Raw genomic sequence first — 23,338 nt, 5'->3', positions numbered from 1 at the left:
AGCACTCTTCTTAGTGCTCAGTGAAGTACCAAACTTCACTTATTAGCTGGCATTATTACTAAAACCATCTAGGATCCAGACTTGAAAACCCAAACTACCTGTGATTCATTCCTCTCTCTTACCATGCAAAAACTTCCTCTATTTACTTCACTGCTAGAAAGATCTGTAGGAAACCCAAATTAGATCCTAGTAGTTAAAAACCCACCAAAAGCTAACAGAATAGACTTAGCGATTGGCACACAATACACAATCCACCAAGAACTTTTACAACTGTAGCTTATTCTACTATTCGCCACACACTTGTCCTCAAGCTCGAATGTACGCCAACTGTTGTTAACACGTACGTAGCAGAGTTGTGCCCTATATCCGTTTAAGATCATGCAAATACCCAGGCCGGAAGAAGTCGGGGGAGGGAGGAGCCAAAGAGGTAGGTGTTGGGGACAGAATGAGAGCAGGGGGAAGAAAAGATGAGCTGGCCCCCTGGGCAGCAGGACTTCCTCTGAGCCTCTCACAGACCAAGCAGTTTTCCATGCCGAGTATGATCCTAATAGTACAGTAAGGCCCTCCACATAAGCCAACTATTTTGCCTGGTGCTCAAGTGAAGAAAAGGGATTTATTCCCTCATGGGAGGAAAATGTGACTATGCTGGACTGAAGGAGATGTAGTAGGTACTCCTTTGTAGATGAACCGAAGCATCTTTCTGCTGGCGCAAGAGTTGGGTCTTAAACTGGCTTTAGGTGTTCCTCCTCCGTCCTCTGTCCTCTCCCTGCCTCCAAATCTTTACCCTTCGGACAAATTATCTGCTTTCCAGAGTACACTGACTTTTCTGAGTCTGTGGAGCTGGAAAAGAATCCAGTGGACCTGTTGTCGTATTTCGTTCTTATTTATATGCATTTTTCCTTCAAGACAAGACCTACACCTGATACAGTTAGACAAACACACATACCCTCTGTGCCTAGCCCAGAGCCTTGTGACATAGTCAGCAAATATTCATTAAACAAAGTACAAATGAAAGAAAGTGAACAATGCTGGCTGGGGAAAAGTACATTTGTAGCAACAGCTGAACGACTATGGTTTAAGAGGGACGTTTCTGAAGCAAAATTTAGGGGTCTGAATTTATGGTGAACATTTACAATCAGTGTAATGACAAAAGGAGCTTGCTAATCACATCTCATGACAACTCAAGCTGGGAGCAGAATTCTTAATATAACGAGGGACACAATCAAGATTCAAATGATTGAACATTTTGTAGCGCAGAGTAAAACGAGAGTCAAATGAGTATGTAAGTGCACTCAGGTTAAAAAAAATAAGGTAGGTAGGAGGAAAAACAGTATCGCGGGTAATTTTGAGTTGGAAACCAGCCAAATTGGTGTGTATCCAATTTCAACACAATTTTAAAACAAAGATGATACAAGGGTGGATACTCAACATTTCCAATGTTAAGAGGGATAATGATAAACTGGAAGGAGTTTAGAAGGATGACAAGGATGATGGGGGCGGAGGGACGGACATGACAGAAGTGAGAGATGTTTAAATTAACGTGGGCCAGGTAGGAAGAACAGGATATGACAATGATCTTTCCTTGATTCCTGTCAGATACAATGAGATAAAAGGACAGACAAGTCCTCACACCCCACCACCAATTACATTTATAGAGTACGGTCCCCAAGATCCAACTTTTTAAAAGGATTTGTACATCACTTGCTACGATTTGGGTTTCATTACCTCGTGTCTCTCCTACTACTTCTGCCCAGGGCTAAATAAAATACTCCAAGTGATAAAGGACTGTATCGTAAGATAATCCAGAGGCGTGTTACCTTGGCCACACTATTTCTGTGTGAATGAAATTTTGGACTTAGGTTTGAAAGCATTTTATTAAGGCAGGATTACTTTTAAATGACAGTATTTTGAAAACAACATATGGTGACCAAATTAATATAGCTGCAGGAGAAATATTTAATGTAAGTACTACGTTAACAAAGACGAAAACTTATTTTGTATCAGTGAGTATAAAGCAGTGTATTCCAAAGTGAGTTTTTGAGATCAATCCCTTAAAAGATAGTGGTCAAACAAATAAGTTTGGGAAATACAATACATTATAGAACCCTCTTCCTTCCACATTCACAAAACACACCAGCACTTACAGTCTCTACAACAGTTTACAAAAACTAATAAGAGAATAAAGGACTTGTAACTTTATCTAATCCATCTTTTTCTGTATTTCTTTGACCAGAATCCCCCACCTTTCCAGGGTAGGGTCAGCAGTGGTAGAAAATACAGTTTAGGGAGACACTGCCATATAGCACTGTTTGAAAATAATACTTCTGAAAATATCTGCAAAATAGCTAGGACAGAAACTGACAATAAATGAGAAGCTTACTAAGGATATACATATTCAAACAACTTGCATTAGGTGTTTAAAGCAGCTAAGAAAAGGGACAATTAAAGATGGATGATTTCATTAAAACAATTAAAAACTTGCTGTTTTAGTTAAATCCCTATATTAAATGCTAATTTTTCTGTACCAGCAAATTATTTTGTGATGCCATTCTCTCCCCGTGATACTAAGGGCAGTCTTTCAATATTAAAACTCAAGTTCTCCTAGGAACCAGGTGGTTCACAGGGTAGTGGGGAAGCACTGGTCTGTGAATCTACAGGTTTAGAACCTTCCGTGTGCCTTCATTCCTCTTCGCACCATAGTGTCCTGACTATTTGGAAGGGAAGAAAACTTTTACTGTGTGGATTCTCATATTACATTTTACTAGACTTCTGGACCATTTTGTTGTGATGTCAACAGAATTCGATGGGGGGGGGGAGGGGGGGAAGTACTGAATAGTTAACACTCCCCAAAAAGAGAGGGACTACAGCAGTTTTAGAAAGCACTTACTTAATCATTTCAAAAAGCTTTGGATCTGAGACCTTGATATTTCGTGCCATATTCCAGGAAAGATGAACCATGGGTACTATTGACTTCACACTTTGCAATTTGTTCCATTCGTACCGTTCCACTGCCAATTTATACTGGCAGGCTAGGAAAAAAAAAACAGTTATAAAGCAACCCAAAGTACCAAAAGATATGAAGTTACCATTATCACCTCCTCAGATGATATCATCAATACCAATTCTGAAAACCTCAAAACATTACAAAAATAATTTTTATGTTTCTTTGATAATTATGGTCATAACAATAGTAGGGAACACACAAAGAGTGCTTACTGTAACTATGTGCCAGGCATTGTGCTGAGCTATTTTTATACATTATCTCATTTAATCTTTATCATCACCTTATTAATTTTATTATTCCCATTATACAGATGAAGAAATTGAGGCCCAGAGAGGTTATATAACTTGCCCAAAGTTGCAAGAGCCAGGTCCTGGTCCTAATCCAGGTCGTTCTAGCTCCAAAGGCCATATTCTCAATCTGAAGTATCTACTGCCTGAAGGCAGGCATAATTCAAACAGATTTTGACATAATAGGGCTATTCATATGATATAACCACATAAAAGAAACATTTCGAAGAATGAATAACCACTCTACTTTGCCTTCTCCCATAAAGGGTTTCCTTTATAAAACAAAATCAAGCACTCTAAAAATTACGAAAAGTATATCTTCCTTGTATATAAAGACATAAATTTATTATTTGCTGAGATCTATGGTCTTGGATTTCTACCTACTAACTTGAATTCAATTTCTTGTACTACAAATAAAAATTCTACTCAAGGAGATACAACTTTTCCTCCAATTTCTAGTGAGTTATATTCCAAGAAAAAAAAATAAACCTATCAGATACAGTCTTTTATAAATTAAACTGTTTTGTGGTTTTTTTTAGCATATTCTTTAAAATACCTGTAAGTGGACCAACATTCCAAGCAATGTTGTTGCACCAGCCAATAGCCTGAACCCAATGAACAGTGCCTGCATTTATCCAGACCAAATCTCCAGGTCGCTGAATAAACCTATACACTGGAACATTTGCTTCATAAAGGTCTTCAAGGTTAGGCCACCAAGAACCCATTAGGAAATTCAAATTATTTCTGAAATAAGAAAAAAATAATGCGAATGGATCAAACACTTTAATAAACTACTTAATAAGACTGGAAAACAAGGTCAAAAGTTATTAAAATATGCTCTTTTGGCATTGCACTGAAACAGAATTGCCCGTGGAAGAAGAACTACTCTATGAAAAGTGAGTGAAATTACAGTTAAGTACTGACAACTTCTCCAACGATCAGTACTACGACCTCAAGCTGATTTTTCCAAGATCCAAATGAAATCCAAAACTCCTTTTAAGTAACACATACACGAACCTTTCCTTTTTCCTTTCCTTTCCTTTCCTTTCCTTTCCTTTCCTTTCCTTTCCTTTCACTAAAAGCTATCTGACTGAACCCTTCTTCCTGGAGTACCAAGAAATCTCTAAAACGTAAAGGGAAGGTACATGTAAGTATTAGGAACTTCCATTTCGGAGGGAAGGTGGAAAACAGAACGGTCTCTACTGCTGTTTTGAATCCTAAGTAGGAAAGGGGGACAGGGTGTCAGCCTCTACCGTTCTGAAGACTGCTTACCTAAAACTAGGCAGCTGAAACCAACGGCATAAAAAATGAACAATCACACACATGCACAAATAACCATCATCACTGCCACCACCACCAGTACACTTTGGAAACACTCTACAGACCCTAGCAGCGAGCTTTGACTTAAAAATCTGGCTTCTTTTTCTGCCTTGTCAAGATACAATATGAAGTATTTTTTAAACTATATAGCGGGGTGCCTGGGTGGCGCAGTCGGTTAAGCGTCCGACTTCAGCCAGGTCACGATCTCGCGGTGCGTGAGTTCGAGCCCCGCGTCAGGCTCTGGGCTGATGGCTCAGAGCCTGCAGCCTTTTCCGATTCTGTGTCTCCCTCTCTCTCTGCCCCTCCCCCGTTCATGCTCTGTCTCTCTCTGTCCCAAAAATAAATAAACATTGAAAAAAAAATTTTTTTAAACTATATAGCAAACTTTTCCTACAGAAGAATTTTATAAAATTAAATTGGCTATATTTGGGGGAAGGAAAAAGTTGCAGAATGGAAATGTTCCTTTCCTTAAGATCTAAGAAACAGTCTTCACTGTATTTGTATGTCCTGCGCCGAAGGATAAAGTGTACTTTGAAATTATTCTCACTGGTTTAAATTTAATTTTTTGTCTAGATCAAGGGCTGGCAAACCAGGGCCCGTGGGCCAAATCCAGCCTGCCTATTTTTGTAAATATAAATTTTATTAGAACACAGCCATGCCCATTCACTGGCGTATTATTATGTGTGATTGTCTATTTACTGCAGTGACACAGTTGTGACAGAGACCATATAACCTGTAAAGCCTAAAATATTTATTATCTGGCTCTCTGTGGAAAAATCTCACCAACCTCTGATGTAGATGGAATGTCTGCCTTATTTTTTTCCTTGAAAAAAATGCAAGGCTGCTCTTCAAAGTCTAGAACAGACTGCCAATGGTAGCCTAACTGCAAGGGATATGGATTGGCTTACTGTCTGTGATAAGGCTAAGTAGATACACAGTCCAGAAAAACTTGCCTATGAAGCAAAATATGATTACAAACACAAATCCTGTTCCCACTTCACCCATGTGTTGCCATCATAAAATTGGAGAAAACGTTCTATCCAAAAGCAAGCAAAAAAAAACGCCCCCAAAAAACAAAAAATTAAAGTTACTCAAAAAAGCATCCTTTTTATCATATATTCAAGTGAATGGTTATTTCAAGACAGATATTGTTTAACGTCATAACACAAGCTACAGACATGGTCAATATCAGTCAGTATCAAAAGCAACAATCCTTCTGTGAAACAAAATTACACTGAAATGCTGAAGTAGCAAGTGCTGTTTCTGCAGCTTAAATTTACCTAGCCCATCATACCTTGATATTTTCATTATCCCCAAGTTCACACTTTTTAGACATGATCTGTCTCTTCCAATTATCTTTGTTCCCAGGTTACCTCCCCATTTAGAGAAGGGGGAAAAAAAAAAACCCAAATTCTAAATCCTAAAGATTGTAAATCCCTACTCAGAAAAATAATGAATAAGGATCAGTGCACTGTAGCTGTAATAATATACCACTATCTCACAGTTTAAGAAATACAAATCTTTCTAGAGCGCGATGGAGATTTATTTCCTACACAGCACTGCTCTTTCTCTGCTACTACCAGATTGCTGGTCCATAAAAGTAAGCACAGATTAAAGTAGATCAGGTAATTTCATCAGAGCATCTGAAACTTTAAAATTTCACATCTTTGGATTTCTTATCAGAAAGGAAATCTGTATGTTAAATAGCAGAAACAGTGAAGGGTAGTTATCTTTTGCTTGTATATAAGGACATTTGGGACTAATGTGGGGTTCTGGGTAACTATATTTACACTTCTTACTAAATCAAGACATTTACGGCAAAGATCCTGTAACCCAGGATCTTTGTAAAAAAATTACAAGTTAGTATGTGGAGTATGTGTGTAATTAGTTTTCAAAGTCTCTCATAATGTAAATGTTTTGGGTGGTTCCCCCATTATCTTCTTGGGGTGGGGAGAATAACACCAAATGTATATATAATTTATGCTTTTAACCATAATAATTTTTCAATGTTATTACTAACTGAAAATATCAGGTACTTACACAATGGAGTACTTTCAAAAAAAAAAAAAAAAAACACAAACAAAAGAGAGAGTAAGTTTCCATTTAGACAAATAATCAAGTTTAAACCAATGAGAATAATTCCAAGGTATCCTTTAACACAAGATAAAAGGAAGCCTATTTCTAGGAGCTTAAGGAAAGAAAGGAATACTTCCACTATGTGAGTTCCTTCAATTATAGAAAACAAAATCTGATGCAGTTGATTACATTTTATAAAATTCTTCATAGGAAAAGTTGCCAATATAGTTTTAAAAAGAACTGACATCATAGTGATAGGGCAAAGAGTAGGATGTTAAAGCTTGAGTTATTAATAACCTATAACAAAGGTGCTCAATCACAGAATTCCTTCTACTTCTAAAACCACTTATAGTAAAATAATTTCTCTTGAAATACAGACCTCCCACATGAGCCTGTATTTACGCATCAATTGTTTAATTAACCTAATAAACAACTCAACCTTCCTATCCTCTAAATTCAAGACTGTTACTATTGCATGGAGTGCTTTCAGATCATCTTTCTTAAAGTATTCTCAGTAATACAAAATAATAGGTTTGGAATCAAATCAATTTAAATGAATTTTTTGCTGAACGGTAAGCTGGTTACATACATTAGGATATCCAGTAAGTCGTCCTTTACAATTACTGTTTTTAAATAATTATGTTTAAAGAAAATTTAGTTTGGAAACCTACTTTTCACAGAAGTCATTCAAAACACCCCAGTAACCTTCTGGGACAACAAACCATTCACAGTCACCTGGACCAATATTTATGTTAACTGAACAGAAGTTGTTATTTTCTTGGTGGCCTGAAATGTGAAAAGAAAAACAGTAATTAGCATACTACAAATTCTATAGAAAAATAGGTCTTTAGAAATGAGACCTCAGAAATGTTCAGCAAAGAACGTTCTAGTGGTATTCAGGTGTCTGTCATTATTTTTGTGTCAAGTCTAGTTTTAGAGCAGAGTTTGGTCAACTCCTAACTTATTTAGTAAGAGCTTCTGCAGAGGGCAGCCTAAATCATTAAAAGCGCTAGAGCCAGGCTCCTAAGCTTATGAACCTGGGCAAGTTGCTAAACCTTTCTGACTCAGTTTCCTTACATTTAAGATTAGATAATAACAATTCCAATAAATCATTCTGTTGTTTTGAGGATCAGTGAAAGAATGACCGCTTCGAACAGCACCGAATACATGGTAAGTAGCAGTAGCTATTATTGATATCGTTACCACTTCTTTGTGAACTAATCCCCATTTCTCATGAGTAGTATTTGGACATCAGTAAAAGAGGCAAGAAATCCGGTTTTCAAATATAGCTGTGGGAGTACCATCAACAAAAATAATGGAGCAGGTAACTCTGGGGAACTTTCCAGAAACACGTAAAACAAAACAAAACAAAACAAAACAAAACAACCTAGTAAAAACTGCCAGAAGCAAACTTACCAGAACTCTGGGTGATACTCCAAGGTTTACAGCAACCAAGTGAATGGATGGATGACCAGAAGAAAGAGAACGTAAAACCCAGTAGGAGATGTCACTTTAACTTACCTTATTCCCACCCACATCACTAGTGTGTCAGTAGACTTAAAAATGGTGGTCTTGTGTTAACTGTGTGAGTGTTCCTGGTTCTGGAGGGAGCAGAGTGGACCCTGCTCCCAAAGAATTAGTTTTTCTGTTTTGACCTGACTGGAGTTTCCCAAAAAGACTGACACAAGGAGCTTCACTCTATCAGGGCAAGTGGTTCAGTGAAGGTTCTCCCCAAAACACTGAAAGACCAATGAACAAGCTGATGCTACCAGGGGCAAAAAAACAAAACAAAAAACACCCCAAAGAAACCAACAGCTGGGGCAAACAACAGACATACCAAAGGCCTAAAAGAAAGGCTGGAGAGTGAGATTTGCGGGGGGAATAAGGACTTTGAAGTTCCTGTGAATACTGGAGAATTTAGAAAGCGACATGCATACCCAGAGCAGGGAGCATGTTCAGGAAAACAAACAAACAAACACCTAAGACAATAAATTTTAACTTCTTGCTAATCTTTAGGCTCAGTGCAAGCGAGGAGGTAAAGGCTACAAGTACAATTGTAAGCAGCATGGCTAAGTGTAGAAGGAATGATTGAACACAGAGGCGATCTGCAAAGACCTGGAGAATTATTTTTTTCTTTCCTTCCTGTCCAGGTTTTCCATTCTTCTTTCCTTTTGTGCATAAAGCATTGAAGGAAATCTCTCTCAGGTCACTGGTTAACCACTGAGATAATGGAAAAGAGACTTCCGTATCCAAGCACACCAAGGAATATAGTCTTTGTGAAAATACTGTGGAAAAGTCACTGAACAAACTGTAGCTCACAACAAGCAAGAAACCCTGGATGTAATTGCCGCACGATAATATTCAATATGTCAAAATATCAGCACAGTGCTATGCCAAAGGGAGAGAGACTTCGGGGACCACATCCAACAGAGAACAGAGTCTTTTTTTTGGGGGGGGGGTAAATTCTCAAAGTCAGTTTTCAACAAAAAATTATAAGGTTTGCAAATAAACAAGAAAAGTATGGCCCAGTCACAGGGGGGAAAAAAGAAGAAGAAATTAACAAATTTATTCCTGAAAAAGCATGGACATTGGATTTACTAGCCAAACACTTTAAATCAACTGTCTTAAATACACTTAAAGAGCTCTAAGAAACCATGAACAAGAACCACAGGAAACAAGGAGAATAATGTCTTACTTAACAAATTGAGGTTATTAATAAGGAGACAGAAATTACGATAAAATTTTGAAGCTACAAAGTACAACCAAAATTAAAAATTCACTAGTGGGTTTCAAACAGCACATTTGAGCAGGTTAAATAAAGAATCAGCAAACTTGTGGAAAGATCAAATGAAGCCAACCATTTTGAGAAGAAAGAAAACAGAATAAAGAAAAATTAACGGAGCCTAAGAGACCATCAAATACACTAACATATGCACTGTGGGAGTCCCAGAAGAAAAGGACAGTAAGAATATATAAAAAATGGTCAAAAACGTCCCAAATTTGACAGAAGACATGCAACTATACATCAAAGATGCTAAAGAAACCCCGAAGTAGAAAAAACTCAAAAGAGATCCACACAAAGACACATTACAAACTACAGAAACCCAAAGAGAATTTTGAAAGCAGGAAAAAAGAAGTGGTTTGTCACATACATGGGATTATCAATAAAATTAACAGCTGATTTCGTATCAGAAACCATGGAGGCCAGAAAGCAATGAGGTAACACATTTAAACTGCTGAAAGAAAGAAAAAACATGAACCAGGAATTTCGTATCTGACAAAACTATTCTTCAAAAATGAAGGAGAAACCGGGGCGCCTGGGTGGCTCAGTCAGTTAAGCGGCCGACTTTGGCTCAGGTCATGATCTCGCGGTCCGTGAGTTCGAGCCCCGTGTCGGGCTCTGTGCTGACGGCTCAGAGCCTGGAACCTGTTTCAGATTCTGTGTCTCCCTCTCTCTGACCCTCCCCCGTTCATGCTCTGTCTCTCTCTGTCTCAAAAATAAATAAGCGTTAAAAAAAAAAAAAAGTTTAAAAAAAAAAATGAAGGAGAAACCAAGACATTCTCAGATAAATACAAGCAGAAGGAGTTTGTCACTAGCCAATCTACCATAGAAGAAAATTTATGAAGAAAATTCAGAAGAGGCTGAATTTTCAGGCTGAGTTGAAACAACACTACACAGTAATTCACAGCCCTATGATGAAGAGATAAAGATCTACAGTAAAGCTAACCGCCTAAGTTGGAAGATGCACACTTTCCGATTTTGAAACATACCCTCAAAGCTACAATGATCAAATCAGTGTGATATTGGCATAAAGACAGAGATAGAAATCAGCGGAAGAGCGTCAAGATTCCAGAAAGAAATGCATACATATGTGGTCAACTGATTCTCAACAAGGGTCTTAATAAGACCATCCTACAGAGAAAAGAATAGTCTTTCCAACAAATGTGCTGGAACAACGGGATAGCTGTGTAATTTGGACCCTTAGAGTTCATACCATATACACAAATTAACTTCATATGGATCAAACATCTAAATATAAGAGCTGGAATTATAAAAATCTAAGAAAAAAAACAGGGGTTAAAACTTTACGACCTTGGGTTCAGCCGTGGTTTTTTACATAGAACACCAAAAGCACAAGGAACCAAACAAAAAATGGATAAGCTGAACGTCATCAAAATTAAAACCTTCTGTGCATCAAAGAACACTATCAAGAGAATGAACCAACAACTCACAGGATGGGAGGAAATATATGCAAATCATATACCTGATAAGGGATTAATATTCAGAATATAAGCTCCTACTATACTCAACAACACAAGGATAAATGACTGAATTAAAAAATGGGCAAAAGACTTGAGTGGACATTTTTTCAAAGCAGATAATACAAATGGACAGCAAGCACATAAAAATCAAAACCACAGTGAAAAACCACTTCACATCCATTGGGTCGGGCATAATAAGAAAAAAAATGGAGAATAATCAGTGTTGGTTAGGAAATGGAAAACTTGGAATTCTCACACATTGTTGGCATGAATGTAAAATGGTGCAGTTACTGTGGAAAGCAGTTTGGTAATTCTTCAAAAAGTAAACGTAGAATCACCGTATGACCCAGCAATTTAAATCCTAGGTATATAACCAAAAGAACGGGAAGAAACAGGGATTATGACAAACGCTTGTACATGAATGTTCATAGAAACACTATTCACAACAGCTATAAAGTGGAAGCAACCCAGATGTCCCTCAACCGATGAACAGATAAGCGGAACGTCCTATAACCATACAATGGAATATCCGGACATAAGAAGGACTGGTCCATTAATACGATGCAGATGAACCTCAAAACCACGCGAAGTGAAAGAAGCCAGCCACAAAAGGGAACATACTATTTGACTCTGTTAAAACATCCAGAACAGGTAATTCCATAGGGACAGAAAGTAGACTAGAGGTTGCCAGGGGCGGAGGGAAGCAGGGAATGGGAAGTGAATGCTTAATGGGTACGAGGTTTCCTTTTGGGCAGATGACACTGTCTTGGAACTACACAGAGGTGATGGCTACACAGCACAGTAAATACACAATACGCCAGCTGCAACTGAACTGCATACTTTAAAAGGATTAGTTTGGCCGTGTGATTTTCACCTCAATGAAGAAAACTGTAGGTGCTCTCACCACACTCTTTCACATATATATTATATAGCACAATGTGGAGATGGTAGTCTTAATACCTATAAATGATCTCTCGCCATGGGCAGGTGGCTGGAATTGTCCATGGTATGGACTCCAAAATAAAATTTAGCACTAATTATAATTAGAGATGCTGAGATCCCACCGTCAGACTCAAAATCTTTTGGGGGCAAGCCTGAGAGCATCTCTATAGTTTAGAACATACGTGACTGATCATAAAGTCCACCGAAGCAGGGAACACTTATATTTATCTATGTAACTCCAGGAACAAAGTGTCTACCCCATAAAGTATCAGAATAATTTTTTATTTTTTTTTTAACGTTTATTCATTTTTGAGAAAAAGAGAGAGAGCAAGCGAGTGAGCTAACGAGCCAGGGAGGGGCAGAGAAAGAGGGGGACAGAGGATCTGAAGCAGGCTCTGTACTGACAGCAGAGCCCGAGCCCAATATGGGGCTCGAACTCATGAACCATGAGATCATGACCTGAGCCCAAGTCAGATGCTTACCAGACAAATCACTCAGGCACCCCTAGAATAATTTTTTAAAAATTGAACTGAGCTAATGAAACTATACATTTCTTCTAAGACCGAGCTAATACAGTAACCACCTAAATGTGGTTAATATAAACTGAGATGTGCAAAAACTGTAAACTACACACTGGATTTCAAAGACTTAATATGAAAAAAAACATGAAAAAATCCCAGGAACTTCTACACTGACTACATGTTGAAATGATATCTGGATATACCAGGTTAAAATTATTTTCATCTATTTTGTTTTACATTGGTATGACTATAAAATTTTAAATGACATATGACTTGCACTATATTGTCACACTTCTGAAAAACTAATGCCTTATAATATAGAAACCAACAAAAAACTCAAAACAGTTCAGACACAAGTGACAAAGAAGTGATCAAGTTTGCTTTCCCCCTTGATTTGTAATGAAAAACTGCGTTCTTTTTGAGTTGAGGTTATTTGTATAAAATAATTTGGAAAATTTCCACTGAAATGAATCTTAACCCAATCCAATACCTACATACATAAGAAAAACAAACTCTAGAGAGTTCAAATAACTTGCCCAGTATTTACATCAGTGTCTAAATGACAAAATGGGGAGCATATAGGTCTTTGCCATTTATTCCACAGCTGTTCCAACTTTACCCAACTATGAATAAAATATCACAGAACTGGGCTTCCAATGGCCTGAGGAAAACAACTATTACAACCTAGTAGTTCTAATCCTGGCTGTACAGTAGAATCCTATGGGAAACTTTTTTTTTTTTTTTTTAATACTGATGCTTGGATCCCAAACTTCAGAGGTTAATCAATTATTTTTACACTGGGAAGGGGGCCTGGGTGGTTCAGTCGGTTAAGCGTCCAACTTCGGCTCAGGTCATGATCTCACGGTTCCTGAGTTCAAGCTCCACACTGGGCTCTGTGCTGACAGCTCAGAGCCTGGAGCCTGCTTTGGATTCTGTGTCTCTCTCTGTCCCTCGTCTGCTCACGCTCTCTAGCTCTCTCTCAAAATAAATAAACATTAAACAAAAAAAAATTTTTTTATAAAAGCTTACCTTACACCAGGAGATTCTAATGAGCAGTCGGAACTCAGAACCACTACTAAGAAGCAAGCATAGGCCTATTTTGAAACAATTTTTTAGCTACAATTGAATAAGCAGATGACAAAGGAGAAAACAATCTGGTTTTCAAACCATGGCTGCTTTGAGTACCAAAAAGAAACGCCTGATGGTGATACGCAGCCCATAGGCATTGGTATATAGGTGAACTTGTTATCGCCAGTATCTGCCGGAATTGTTACATATTTTAAACATCAATCTGAAATCTTATGTCAATCCAAGGGAGCACAAAGAAGATGGTATTATTACTGTCGGACAGAATTTTAAGTTTAAAGCCAATGTAATGCATTTAACAAATGAGGGAAAAGACCCACAGAAGGAAATGTGACTTGCCAAAAGTGACAAGCCTAGTTAATGGAAAGTCCAGACCGGACACCAGGGGGAGTCTAGTAATGTCTTCACATCAAATGTTTTGTGTGAGCTGTGTGCTGCAACCCAATTAGAGAATTACAACTTATACTTTATTTAAATGAAACAGAATGGAACAGACTAGGATATGTATTATTTTATGAAGCTGTTCTTGTATACACGTATGTACACAGTCATAATATAAAATGTATTTCTTAGTGTGATCATGGCAAAAAAAAAAAAAAAAGTTTAGAAAAAACGGTATCCCATCATCACTCTGCAGTAGACAGGATCATTAACAGTCTCTAAGCCACAGGGACTTGCCTAGGAGTGCTCCAAAGACCCCTTTCCAGATGAAACTGCTATTGTTTTGGGACGATTGTAATAAAAAATGATAAAACAAAGGGGAAAAAAATCTAATAAAAGTCAAACCTTAACAACAGGGGTAATCCTTCCAGTCTCATTCACTGTAAATGAAAAGAATCTCGTTCTCTTTTGCCTGTTTCGTATTTTGGCTAATTCTGTTTCTCCAATGTGGGAGATACGTTAGTTCATAAATGTTACCTGGTGTTCTGCTTCCTGGAACTTTCATGTATAGTTGAACTGTGTTCATGCCCAGTATGGTATGACCAACGTGGCTTAGAAGATTTCCTGCTGATACGACACGCACAAAGGCAGGAAGTTTAGTCAGCTCATGTAGCTGCAACTTCCACCTGCAATAAAATAACAGATCAAGAGTGAAACTCTGCTACAAGTATTTGTGGACGTTAGCCATTTCTTCAAAAACTTTGTGTCGCAATCAGAAAAACAATGAAATCTAGAAATACTGTCCTTTTGCACAGGAAACACTCAAATGCTTAATTTTCCAATTTTTCCAAAGAAACCATACTGATGAAAAGCAGCATAAAAATTACCGAGTAAATGCAAGAAAAAAAAAAACTCACTTATTTTTGTAATTGTTGTATAATTCTATTCTATAAAATGATTATATACTATTAATCATAAAATACAACTTTATGACTGTGTAATTAGCATAGAATCAGGGTCCTGATGAAAATCTGTACAAGAGTTTTAAGTTGAAGAAAATAACTTAACTGCCAAACCTAGCAAAAATAGTTTATCTAAAACTTGTGTATTAACTTAGAAAGATGACAAGGAACGGAAGAGAAAACTGTAGGCAATTCTGTGTCTTGCAGAGGATACCTCTTTGCATCGGTTCACAAAAATACTAGTACTTACTTTTTGTCATCAGACAGGTCAATGTTGGTCCCAAACTTTATGGTTTTAAAGGGTCCTTTCCTCCTCCTACCAGAACTTAAAAAAAAGAGAGAGACAATATTAGAGGCATGCCTTTTAAACAGAAATACTAAGTGGACAGTACAAATGACTTACTTATCTGAAGATGTAGATTCACTGTCTGAGTGGTCTTTATGGTGACTTCTTTTCTCATTTTCTTCCTATAGATTAAGCACAACACATTCTAGCTTAGTATTCTACAACCAGCTATCCTTTCCCATCATACAACTGAAAAGTTCACATCTAGATGATGGTTTGGAAGCTAAATTTCTATAGGCCTCTTTCACATGAAAATTTCTTCAAAGACCACACATTAAATAAAACCCAGGAAAAGTCAACACTCACCAGCATGGTATCAAACCTCCTCAGCCACAAAGTTATGTTAAGAGTTGTTTCTTAATAATATTCTTCTATACGGGAAAAAACTATAGATTCTCATTCTTGCCCCATTTTTGAGAGGAGAGAATTTTTTTTAGAGAAGCCTAAGAAGTATCCATCTTGATGATAAATTTCCTAAACTAGCAGAGGTGTGCGTGCATGTGTGTAGCTATGTGTGTATAAGGGTGAAGGGTAAGACGCTCTTGATTTGATAACGGGCAAATGGAAGAAGTTCTCCCTGGGTTAAATCTTTCCTTCTGCAAATGAATTATAGACGAATGATAACACACTTACAACTTTAGTAAGGAAAATAAGTACTATGTAAATACAGGTGCTTTTCAATGCAAATATTACAATTCTTTACAATTTGGGGTCATAGATATGGTATCTCTTAACACTGCCCTATGATTTAAGTTGGCGAGGGGAGGTGGGGGACGCCTGGCTGGTTCAGTAGGTTAAGTGTCCAACTTTGGCTCAGGTTATGATCTCACGGCTTGTGGGTTTGAGTCCCACATTTGGCTCTGTGCTGACAGCACAGAGGTGTCTCCCCCTCTCTCTGCCCCTCCCCTGCTCACACTCTGTCTCTCTCTCTCTCTCTCTCTCTCTCTCTCAAAAATAAACATTAAAAAAAAAAAAAAAGACAATACTTGGTACATTTTGGCCTCCCTCCCTTTAAATGAATGTATGGTTCCTAAACATTTGTCAGATTTTTCACAGGTAATGGTCCATGCCTCAAAAGCACACAAAAAGGCATCTTTTCTTTGGTTATAGATCCCACGCCATATAAATACTCTGTCTCTTATTATCTTTGCTTTTCAACTCCTCCAAATTTTCCTTTGGTGATCTCTGAATCGTATTATTTATCCTATTCTGAACATAATACTACCACATAGCTGAAGTATCTCAGAAGTCTGAACTAGAGATTTATATGGACAATTAATTTCTCTGTTAGGACACAGAGAATGGCAGTGAGAAAGAAAAACAAATACACAATTCACAGGTACAAATGTTGCCTTCACTGAAAATGTGAAACTCAGGACAGGATTTTAAACAGATAAGCAAATGTAATGAATTACAAATTAAAGACTTCCAGGCACGTATTAGGTTTCAGCTGTAGGATATGTACAAAACAACTTAGTACAGACAAGTGTCTAAGTAATACACTTAATAAACTCATTTTTTTGTGGAGATCTTATCTTCACTTTGTGGGAGAATTCACAAAGTCCTCATTGTAGCGCTAAAGGATTTTAGTAATGGTTCACTGCTGAAAGGCCTGAGTCTTTGAATAATAATCCTCTGATTATTTTTCCGTTTTGTTTTTTAATTTTCTGAGCCTGGGTGGCTCAGTCGGTTAAGTGTCCACCTTCAGCGTAGGTCATGATCTCTCCGCTCCCAAGTCCGAGCCCCCATCGGGCTCTGTATTGGCAGCTCAGAGCCTGGAGCCTGTTTCAGATTCTGTGTCTCCCTCGCTCTCTCCGCCCCTTGCTCACTCACACTCTCTCTCAAAAATAAACGTTAAAAAAAAAATTTTTTTTTAATTTTCTATATATTTTGAAATAATTTATCCTCTCCTTCCGGTTTCTCTCTCAGACTAAGACTGGTGAGAATAACACTAATGTTTCCTGGAGGAGTTATCCATCAGATAATACTAACCTGGTAGAGGAGAAAAACGGGGAGGCACAAGACTAGGAACTTTGCAAGCACAAAGCAATCTTGAGACTCCCTTTAGCCTCTGATATCAGCGGTTCTCAATGAGGGGGAATTTTATCCTCCGAGGGACATCCGGCAAGTCGGGAGACATTTTTGACTGTCATAACTGGGGTAGAAGGTAAGGGGCATGCTACAGGCATCTAGTGGGGAGAGGTCAAGGATGCTCCCAAGCATCCTACAATACGCAGGACAGCCCCCCACAACAATGTATTATCCAACCCAAAATGTTAATAATGCCAAGATTAAAAAACCTTGCCCTCAAAAGAAACATCCCAGGGATGAGGTAGACCTCTCACTAGACAGTAACATTTATTTCATCAACCCACAGGCTTGCTTAGACTTTCATAAGAGCAAAGTGGATAGCACTTACAAGGTATTTTATAGAACTATAAACTAATGAGATGCTTACAAAAGAAACGTGCCCTTTCAAAATAAAATAATATAAAACATGAAAATAAACTATTCTTCAAAATAAAATAATCTTCAGGGACGAAACACTTACCCTCAATGATTCCTGGAAGGAGGAGGCCTGGTACTGTGCATACTTAGCAATTGTAGTATGAGATCGATTACTTTCACAATGCCAGATTTTCTTCGTTCCAGTAGGATCCCAGTTTTCATCTGCCGGCTGCAACAACTGTGTCCTCACTTCCACCATATGCTCATTGTTCGCTTCCACCAACGTTTTGGTAGAGAAAAGTCCCAGGTCTTCATAAATAAATGAATGTAGTTAATAAAAGAAAATTACATTTGGAATAATAGATTGAGAGTGCTTTTATTAAGAAAAGAGGAAAACGTGTGACAGCATTCCATCCGGTTCCCATGAAAACCAACCAGGGCCTCTGCACGCCGTGAGCTTCGTGCCAGGTTTACACGAGCACACAATGAAGCCCGGGACCTAATAATCATCATGCCGCCTTGTGCAGAGGTGGACTCAGGGGGCCAGGCACCGAGGTTTCACTTATCTGATTTCTTCAGGTGCAAGGAACTAGCAAGGGGACTACAGCACTGATCTGTAGCATCACATTTTATCTACATTTCATATTAAAAATTATTTCATTAGATAACTTCATCACCATTATAATTATGTAATCAGACCAAAATAAAAGCTAAATTCAAAAAGCACCAGGAAATCACCAGGAACTGGCATCATCACTGTATCTTCATACGATAGATTAAAGAACTGATACACTAACACACACACCCAGGAAAGGAGTAAAACGAAAATGTGAAAACGGAAAAAATCAACAGAAATAAGTTTCTGTCAGTGCTTTACAAGTTATAGATAGCAAAAGAAATTTTAAAAAGTTTCCTTTTTCTTATTCAAAGCTTACCCAACTTTAGAGCTCCGGCAAGGCCACGTATTACTGTAACAGGGTTGTTTGGATTTGTACAAAATTGGTGTAATGGAGGAAAGAAAGCATCACGTTTATTTTCCAACTGTAAAATTAAAACATATGGTTAGATCTCTTGAAAACAGACCTTTTATGTAAATATTAGGCCAAATTCATAGTTTTTATTTACTGCAATTTCAATAATGTACCCTGTAATTTCTATTTTATATTTTGCAGCATTTTATCACTGTCTTTTGATCCTAACTGTAATTAGATAGTGACCGCGTACATTTCTTTTGTCCATTGTATCTTGAAGAAAATACATGGGAAGAAATAAAATTGCAACTTCAAAATCAAAGTGCTTTAAAATATTTTTTGACTTTAAAAGGAAGAGAATCCTTTCACATGCTACAAAGTGGATGAACCTTGAAGACATTATACGTTCAGTGAAACTAAGGCAGTCACAAAAAGAAAAACTGTGTATGATATTACTTATGTGAGGTATCTAAAGTAGTCCAATGTATAGAAATATAGTGGTGGCTACCAGGGGCTAAGAAGACGAGGAAAAAGGGAGTTGCTAGTTAATGGGTTTAGAATTTCAAATTTGCAAAATGAAAAAGTTCTGGAGAAGTGCTTTGCAACAATGAGATTATTACTTAACGCTACTGAATTGTATACTTAAAAATGGTTAAGATGGTAAATTTTATGTGGGCTTTTTCATCATAAAAAGAGAAAAGAAAACCACAAAGAAGTGGGTTTTTTTTTCCCCTCTCAGACTTCAATTTGAAAGGTTTATTACACGTCTATCCCCATGCTTCCCTTACATTCTGAAGGATCAATAAATATGGGTTGGAGGAAAAACTAACAGGGTTTAACATCTGCCTCTAGAGGGCAAAGACAGGGCCAAATCCCCCAACACAAACTTTGCAGTTTGAAACTGTTTTCATTTGGGGTAAAAGTGGGAGGATGGAAGGAAATGGGGGAGGAGGACCTACTTGGGAGAAACAGAAGAGTTGCTTTGACTGAACTTTTATCAACTTCCTACATCAGATGTCTGAATGTCCTTAAAGTAAAACTTAACATCAGGTTTTAAATAATCTATCAAACTTTTTAAAAATGACATACCTATTATCACATTTTATGTTCTCAAATGCCTTTTTTGAAGGTAACTAAAGCTGCATAAAGCAGAATGAATGTTAAGGTTCAAGCAACTGGTAGAACACGGATTTAAACCCCAGCTTAAATTACACTTTTAGGCAGGTTTGGCCTAATTGGGGGTGGGGGGGCAGGAAGAAGTATTTCTCACTACTTTAATGTAATCGTGGGAATAGTTCAGAAGGTATGTTTTACATGCTATTATGAAGTCTTTGTGAATATATCTTTTCTCCCCCCAAAATATTCAAGCTACTGCCAATAATTTTAATGTTTCCTAAAGGGCATCCATATTAATTTAAAGCAAGATCTTATGAAAGACAGGTAGATGCAAACACTGGTTTGATTTATTTCTAGTCAGTCAATTCAGACTCACATAAATACTAGGTGTAGGTGGATTCAACTTGTCCTTTGGCAAGGGAGGGTATGGTGACGATGGTGGTCTTGGAGGCGGACATTTATCCAATAAAATGCTACTGTTAGATAAGCCATTTTTACCTAGATTCCTTAAAAAAAGAAGAAGGGAGAATAAATCAGCTGTACATTTATTTAGAAAACAGAAAAAAAACATTCCTGAATTAAGTCCTAATTAAGTTACTGGGTAGTTGCACAAATCCATGAGATTTGGATCTATCAGAAAAAACACTCAAAGCAATGTAATTAATTTCAGCAAATACTTAGCTTGATTCCTGTATTTCCATTGAAGAAAAACAATAGACAAGATACACAACACATGAGTTACTGATGACATCCCTTATTTTGCTCATAATTTTCCAATTTATGTTCTTCACCTAAAGAACCAACACGAACTCTAATTTCCTCTCCACCATCTTCTACCATCAGATTCTTTCCATTAAATGTGAAAACAATAACTTGACCAAAAAGGTCTAGATAATAGTTAAAAAAAAAAAAAAAAAAAAAGAATGTTATCTCTCTTCCTATGTCTCATCTCAGCAATTATCACCAGAATATCTTTGTGATAATCTGCAAACCTGAAATGATCTCTTCTTTTTTGCCTCTCAAATCTGTAAAGAATTTTCTGTGTAACTCCTTGGCTACTAAAATTCAGCAAGATTCCAAATGAGGCATATAGTTGCTATCCATTCTCTGATACTCTATATAATCATTACTTACTAGTAGCTGGGGTTTCTTTTCCTTAAATGAATTAAAGTACCACATTTGGTAAGTTATAAATTGTTAAAATATGGTAGAATCACTTCCAAAATATAATTCTTTTAGTGTTAAAATTTTTTTTTCCTATTTCTTAAAGTTTCTGCTCAACTCGAAAATCAGCAAGATGCAATTCTGAGCTTACAATTCATTCCAGGTTAACTTCACCCAGTTATTACAAGTTCAAAAATTATCAATGCATTATAAAATAGCAAGTATCCTTAAAACATTAAAGTTTTAGTTAAGAATTCAGAAATTGTAATTATGGTGGGGAGTTAAACTTAGTATTTACTTATTGAAGAAGGAATTAGCAATTTTTCATTGCAAATTGTAGAATACAGGTTGAAACAAAATTAATTTTCTGTATGTTGCTATGTTTTTGCCAAAGAGAAAAAACTTTACAAATCAGCCTGTTTTGGTTGGCCTTAATGAACACAAAGGCTTGAAATTCCACTGCTACAAACTTTTGAGATGTTACACACACTAAACAGCATTACAGATGTCACTTTCTGAATTTCCTCACCTATAAGTCCAAGTAAAAACAAAACGGTTCATGGCAGGCTTCAAAGGAATAATGACTAAAGTTTAAAATCACTGATTTTTTTTGCAGTATGTGAAATAGTTATTATTAAAAATTATTAAATATTATTATTTTAATATATTATTAAAATATACTGAGTGAAATATTGTTAAGTTATTATTAAAAGTTATTAATAAAAGTTATTATTAAAAGAAATTTTAGGTTCAACTAACAATTCAGGTTAAAGGTTAAATAAATGAATATTCTACCCACAACATCTTTCATCAAACCACGAGTGGCCTGTACATTTAAAGATAGCCACGATACATTTAAACTTTTAAATTTAGGTATAAAATCAGTACTAATTTTGAACTCCATGGAAGTAGAAAATAGGTGGTTAACACTGGTAAAGAAACAATTCAAGTATTACCATTAAATCAATGCAAAATAGACCTCCACTTATGATACACATATAATTAATTTTCATGCTGAACTGCATATCTGCCACTCTTTCACCTTGAGATGTAAACAAAATATGACTCCGAATACACAAAATTTGTTTCCTAGAGCAGGAGATGGGTGTACCGTCAAGTTCACGACTAATATTTTAAGGAACTGGAAGATTTGGACCAAGAATTAAAACTGCACCAGGAGGGGCGCCTGGGTGGCGCAGTCGGTTAAGCGTCCGACTTCAGCCAGGTCACGATCTCACGGTCTGGGAGTTCGAGCCCCGCGTCAGGCTCTGGGCTGATGGCTCGGAGCCCGGAGCCTGTTTCCGATTCTGTGTCTCCCTCTCTCTCTGCCCCTCCCCCGTTCATGCTCTGTCTCTCTCTGTCCCAAAAATAAATAAAAATGTTGAAAAAAAAATTAAAAAAAAAAAAAAAACTGCACCAGGAAAGAGTATCTCATGCTAATTAAACATGGCACCAAAATTTAAGCTTCTACAACATTCTGGACATTGAGAGATGAGACTAGAAAACGGGGTTTGATAGATGAGCAGAATTCTGCCTCCATCATTTCTACAGTTCTGTAACAAAAGAAAAAAGGGAAATGGGAAAGTAAAATAATGTAAAATGCAGCTGCTTTCATTTTTAAAATAGAAGAGAAAAAGGTGAGACATGACTACAGGAGCTGATGTTGAGTCAACCATCGAATGGTGCAATTATAATTTTAAATCATAAAGGCAGCAAAGGTATTGTAGGCGCGCCTTTTGATGTATGGCTCTGGCCACTGTAACACTATGATGGACCAAACAAGACTCAGATTAAAAATAACCAACACTTTAAAAAATAACTATACATGTGAAAATAACAGGGTAGTCAGAATAAACCATGTTATCAAATTGTATCTAGCAGTTTCTTACTGTACTGCAAACACTGACTCCCTGCTTTCTTGAGGTCAAGTCTGAAACAAATAGGAATTTCCCTGAAGGAACTGATGTAGGTGGTTGTCTATACAGTGACTATCAGCCTTTTCCACTGAAAATACACTTCTCAGTCCTAACACCAAGGACAGAACTGTGCATAACAGGAAAAGTTTTTATCTTCTCAACATATAAGCGTCCAACACTGTTTACAATATTTCAAAGCGAGGGCAACGAAAATGTAATACAACAATGCAAAGTGGAGAAAGGCACTGAAGAAAGAATTATTATCCCATTTTAAACCCTTTTCTCGCTTTTTGAAACCTTCCCCAAGCCCAGTAGAGAAGGAAACAATGAGTCGTTGCCCAGTTCTTTAAAATCCTGGCTTAAATTTGGTTCGAGATTTACCCATATCATTTGGTAGATAAACGAAGATGTGCTCTGTGAGTAAACCAATCTACGCTTTTATTATCTCTGGTTATGGAGCTCCTCGACCGGAGACATCAGCTCTCTTGCTCCCAAGTCACTTTCCCCTTCTCAATTCTGGATTCCTGCCCAGTGC

At 37.2% G+C, this 23,338-nt stretch overlaps 1 protein-coding gene across 6 annotated transcripts in view; it reads right to left on the bottom strand.

Moving 5' to 3' along the window:
- Nucleotides 1-23,338, bottom strand: part of KDM6A (lysine demethylase 6A) — a 207,660-nt gene that overhangs the window by 15,824 nt on the left and 168,498 nt on the right. For 5 of the 6 annotated variants that reach the window (XM_047845055.1, XM_047845052.1, XM_047845053.1 and 2 more), the window contains 9 exons: nt 20,100-20,229; nt 18,572-18,677; nt 17,740-17,945; nt 15,246-15,310; nt 15,093-15,167; nt 14,418-14,566; nt 7,359-7,473; nt 3,848-4,035; nt 2,888-3,029 (listed from right to left, as the gene is read on the bottom strand). In XM_047845055.1, the coding sequence (XP_047701011.1) occupies nt 2,888-3,029; nt 3,848-4,035; nt 7,359-7,473; nt 14,418-14,566; nt 15,093-15,167; nt 15,246-15,310; nt 17,740-17,945; nt 18,572-18,677; nt 20,100-20,229 (1,176 nt within the window). Of the gene's footprint in view, nt 1-2,887; nt 3,030-3,847; nt 4,036-7,358; nt 7,474-14,294; nt 14,567-15,092; nt 15,168-15,245; nt 15,311-17,739; nt 17,946-18,571; nt 18,678-20,099; nt 20,230-23,338 lie in introns of all 6 variants that reach the window. The other variant, XM_047845058.1, reaches the window with a different exon arrangement.

This window comes from Prionailurus viverrinus, chromosome X, assembly GCF_022837055.1.
Source record: "Prionailurus viverrinus isolate Anna chromosome X, UM_Priviv_1.0, whole genome shotgun sequence".
NCBI lineage: Eukaryota > Metazoa > Chordata > Mammalia > Carnivora > Felidae > Prionailurus > Prionailurus viverrinus.
Note: the sequence above shows the minus strand (reverse complement) of the source record. Positions and strands in the feature narration are given on the sequence as shown.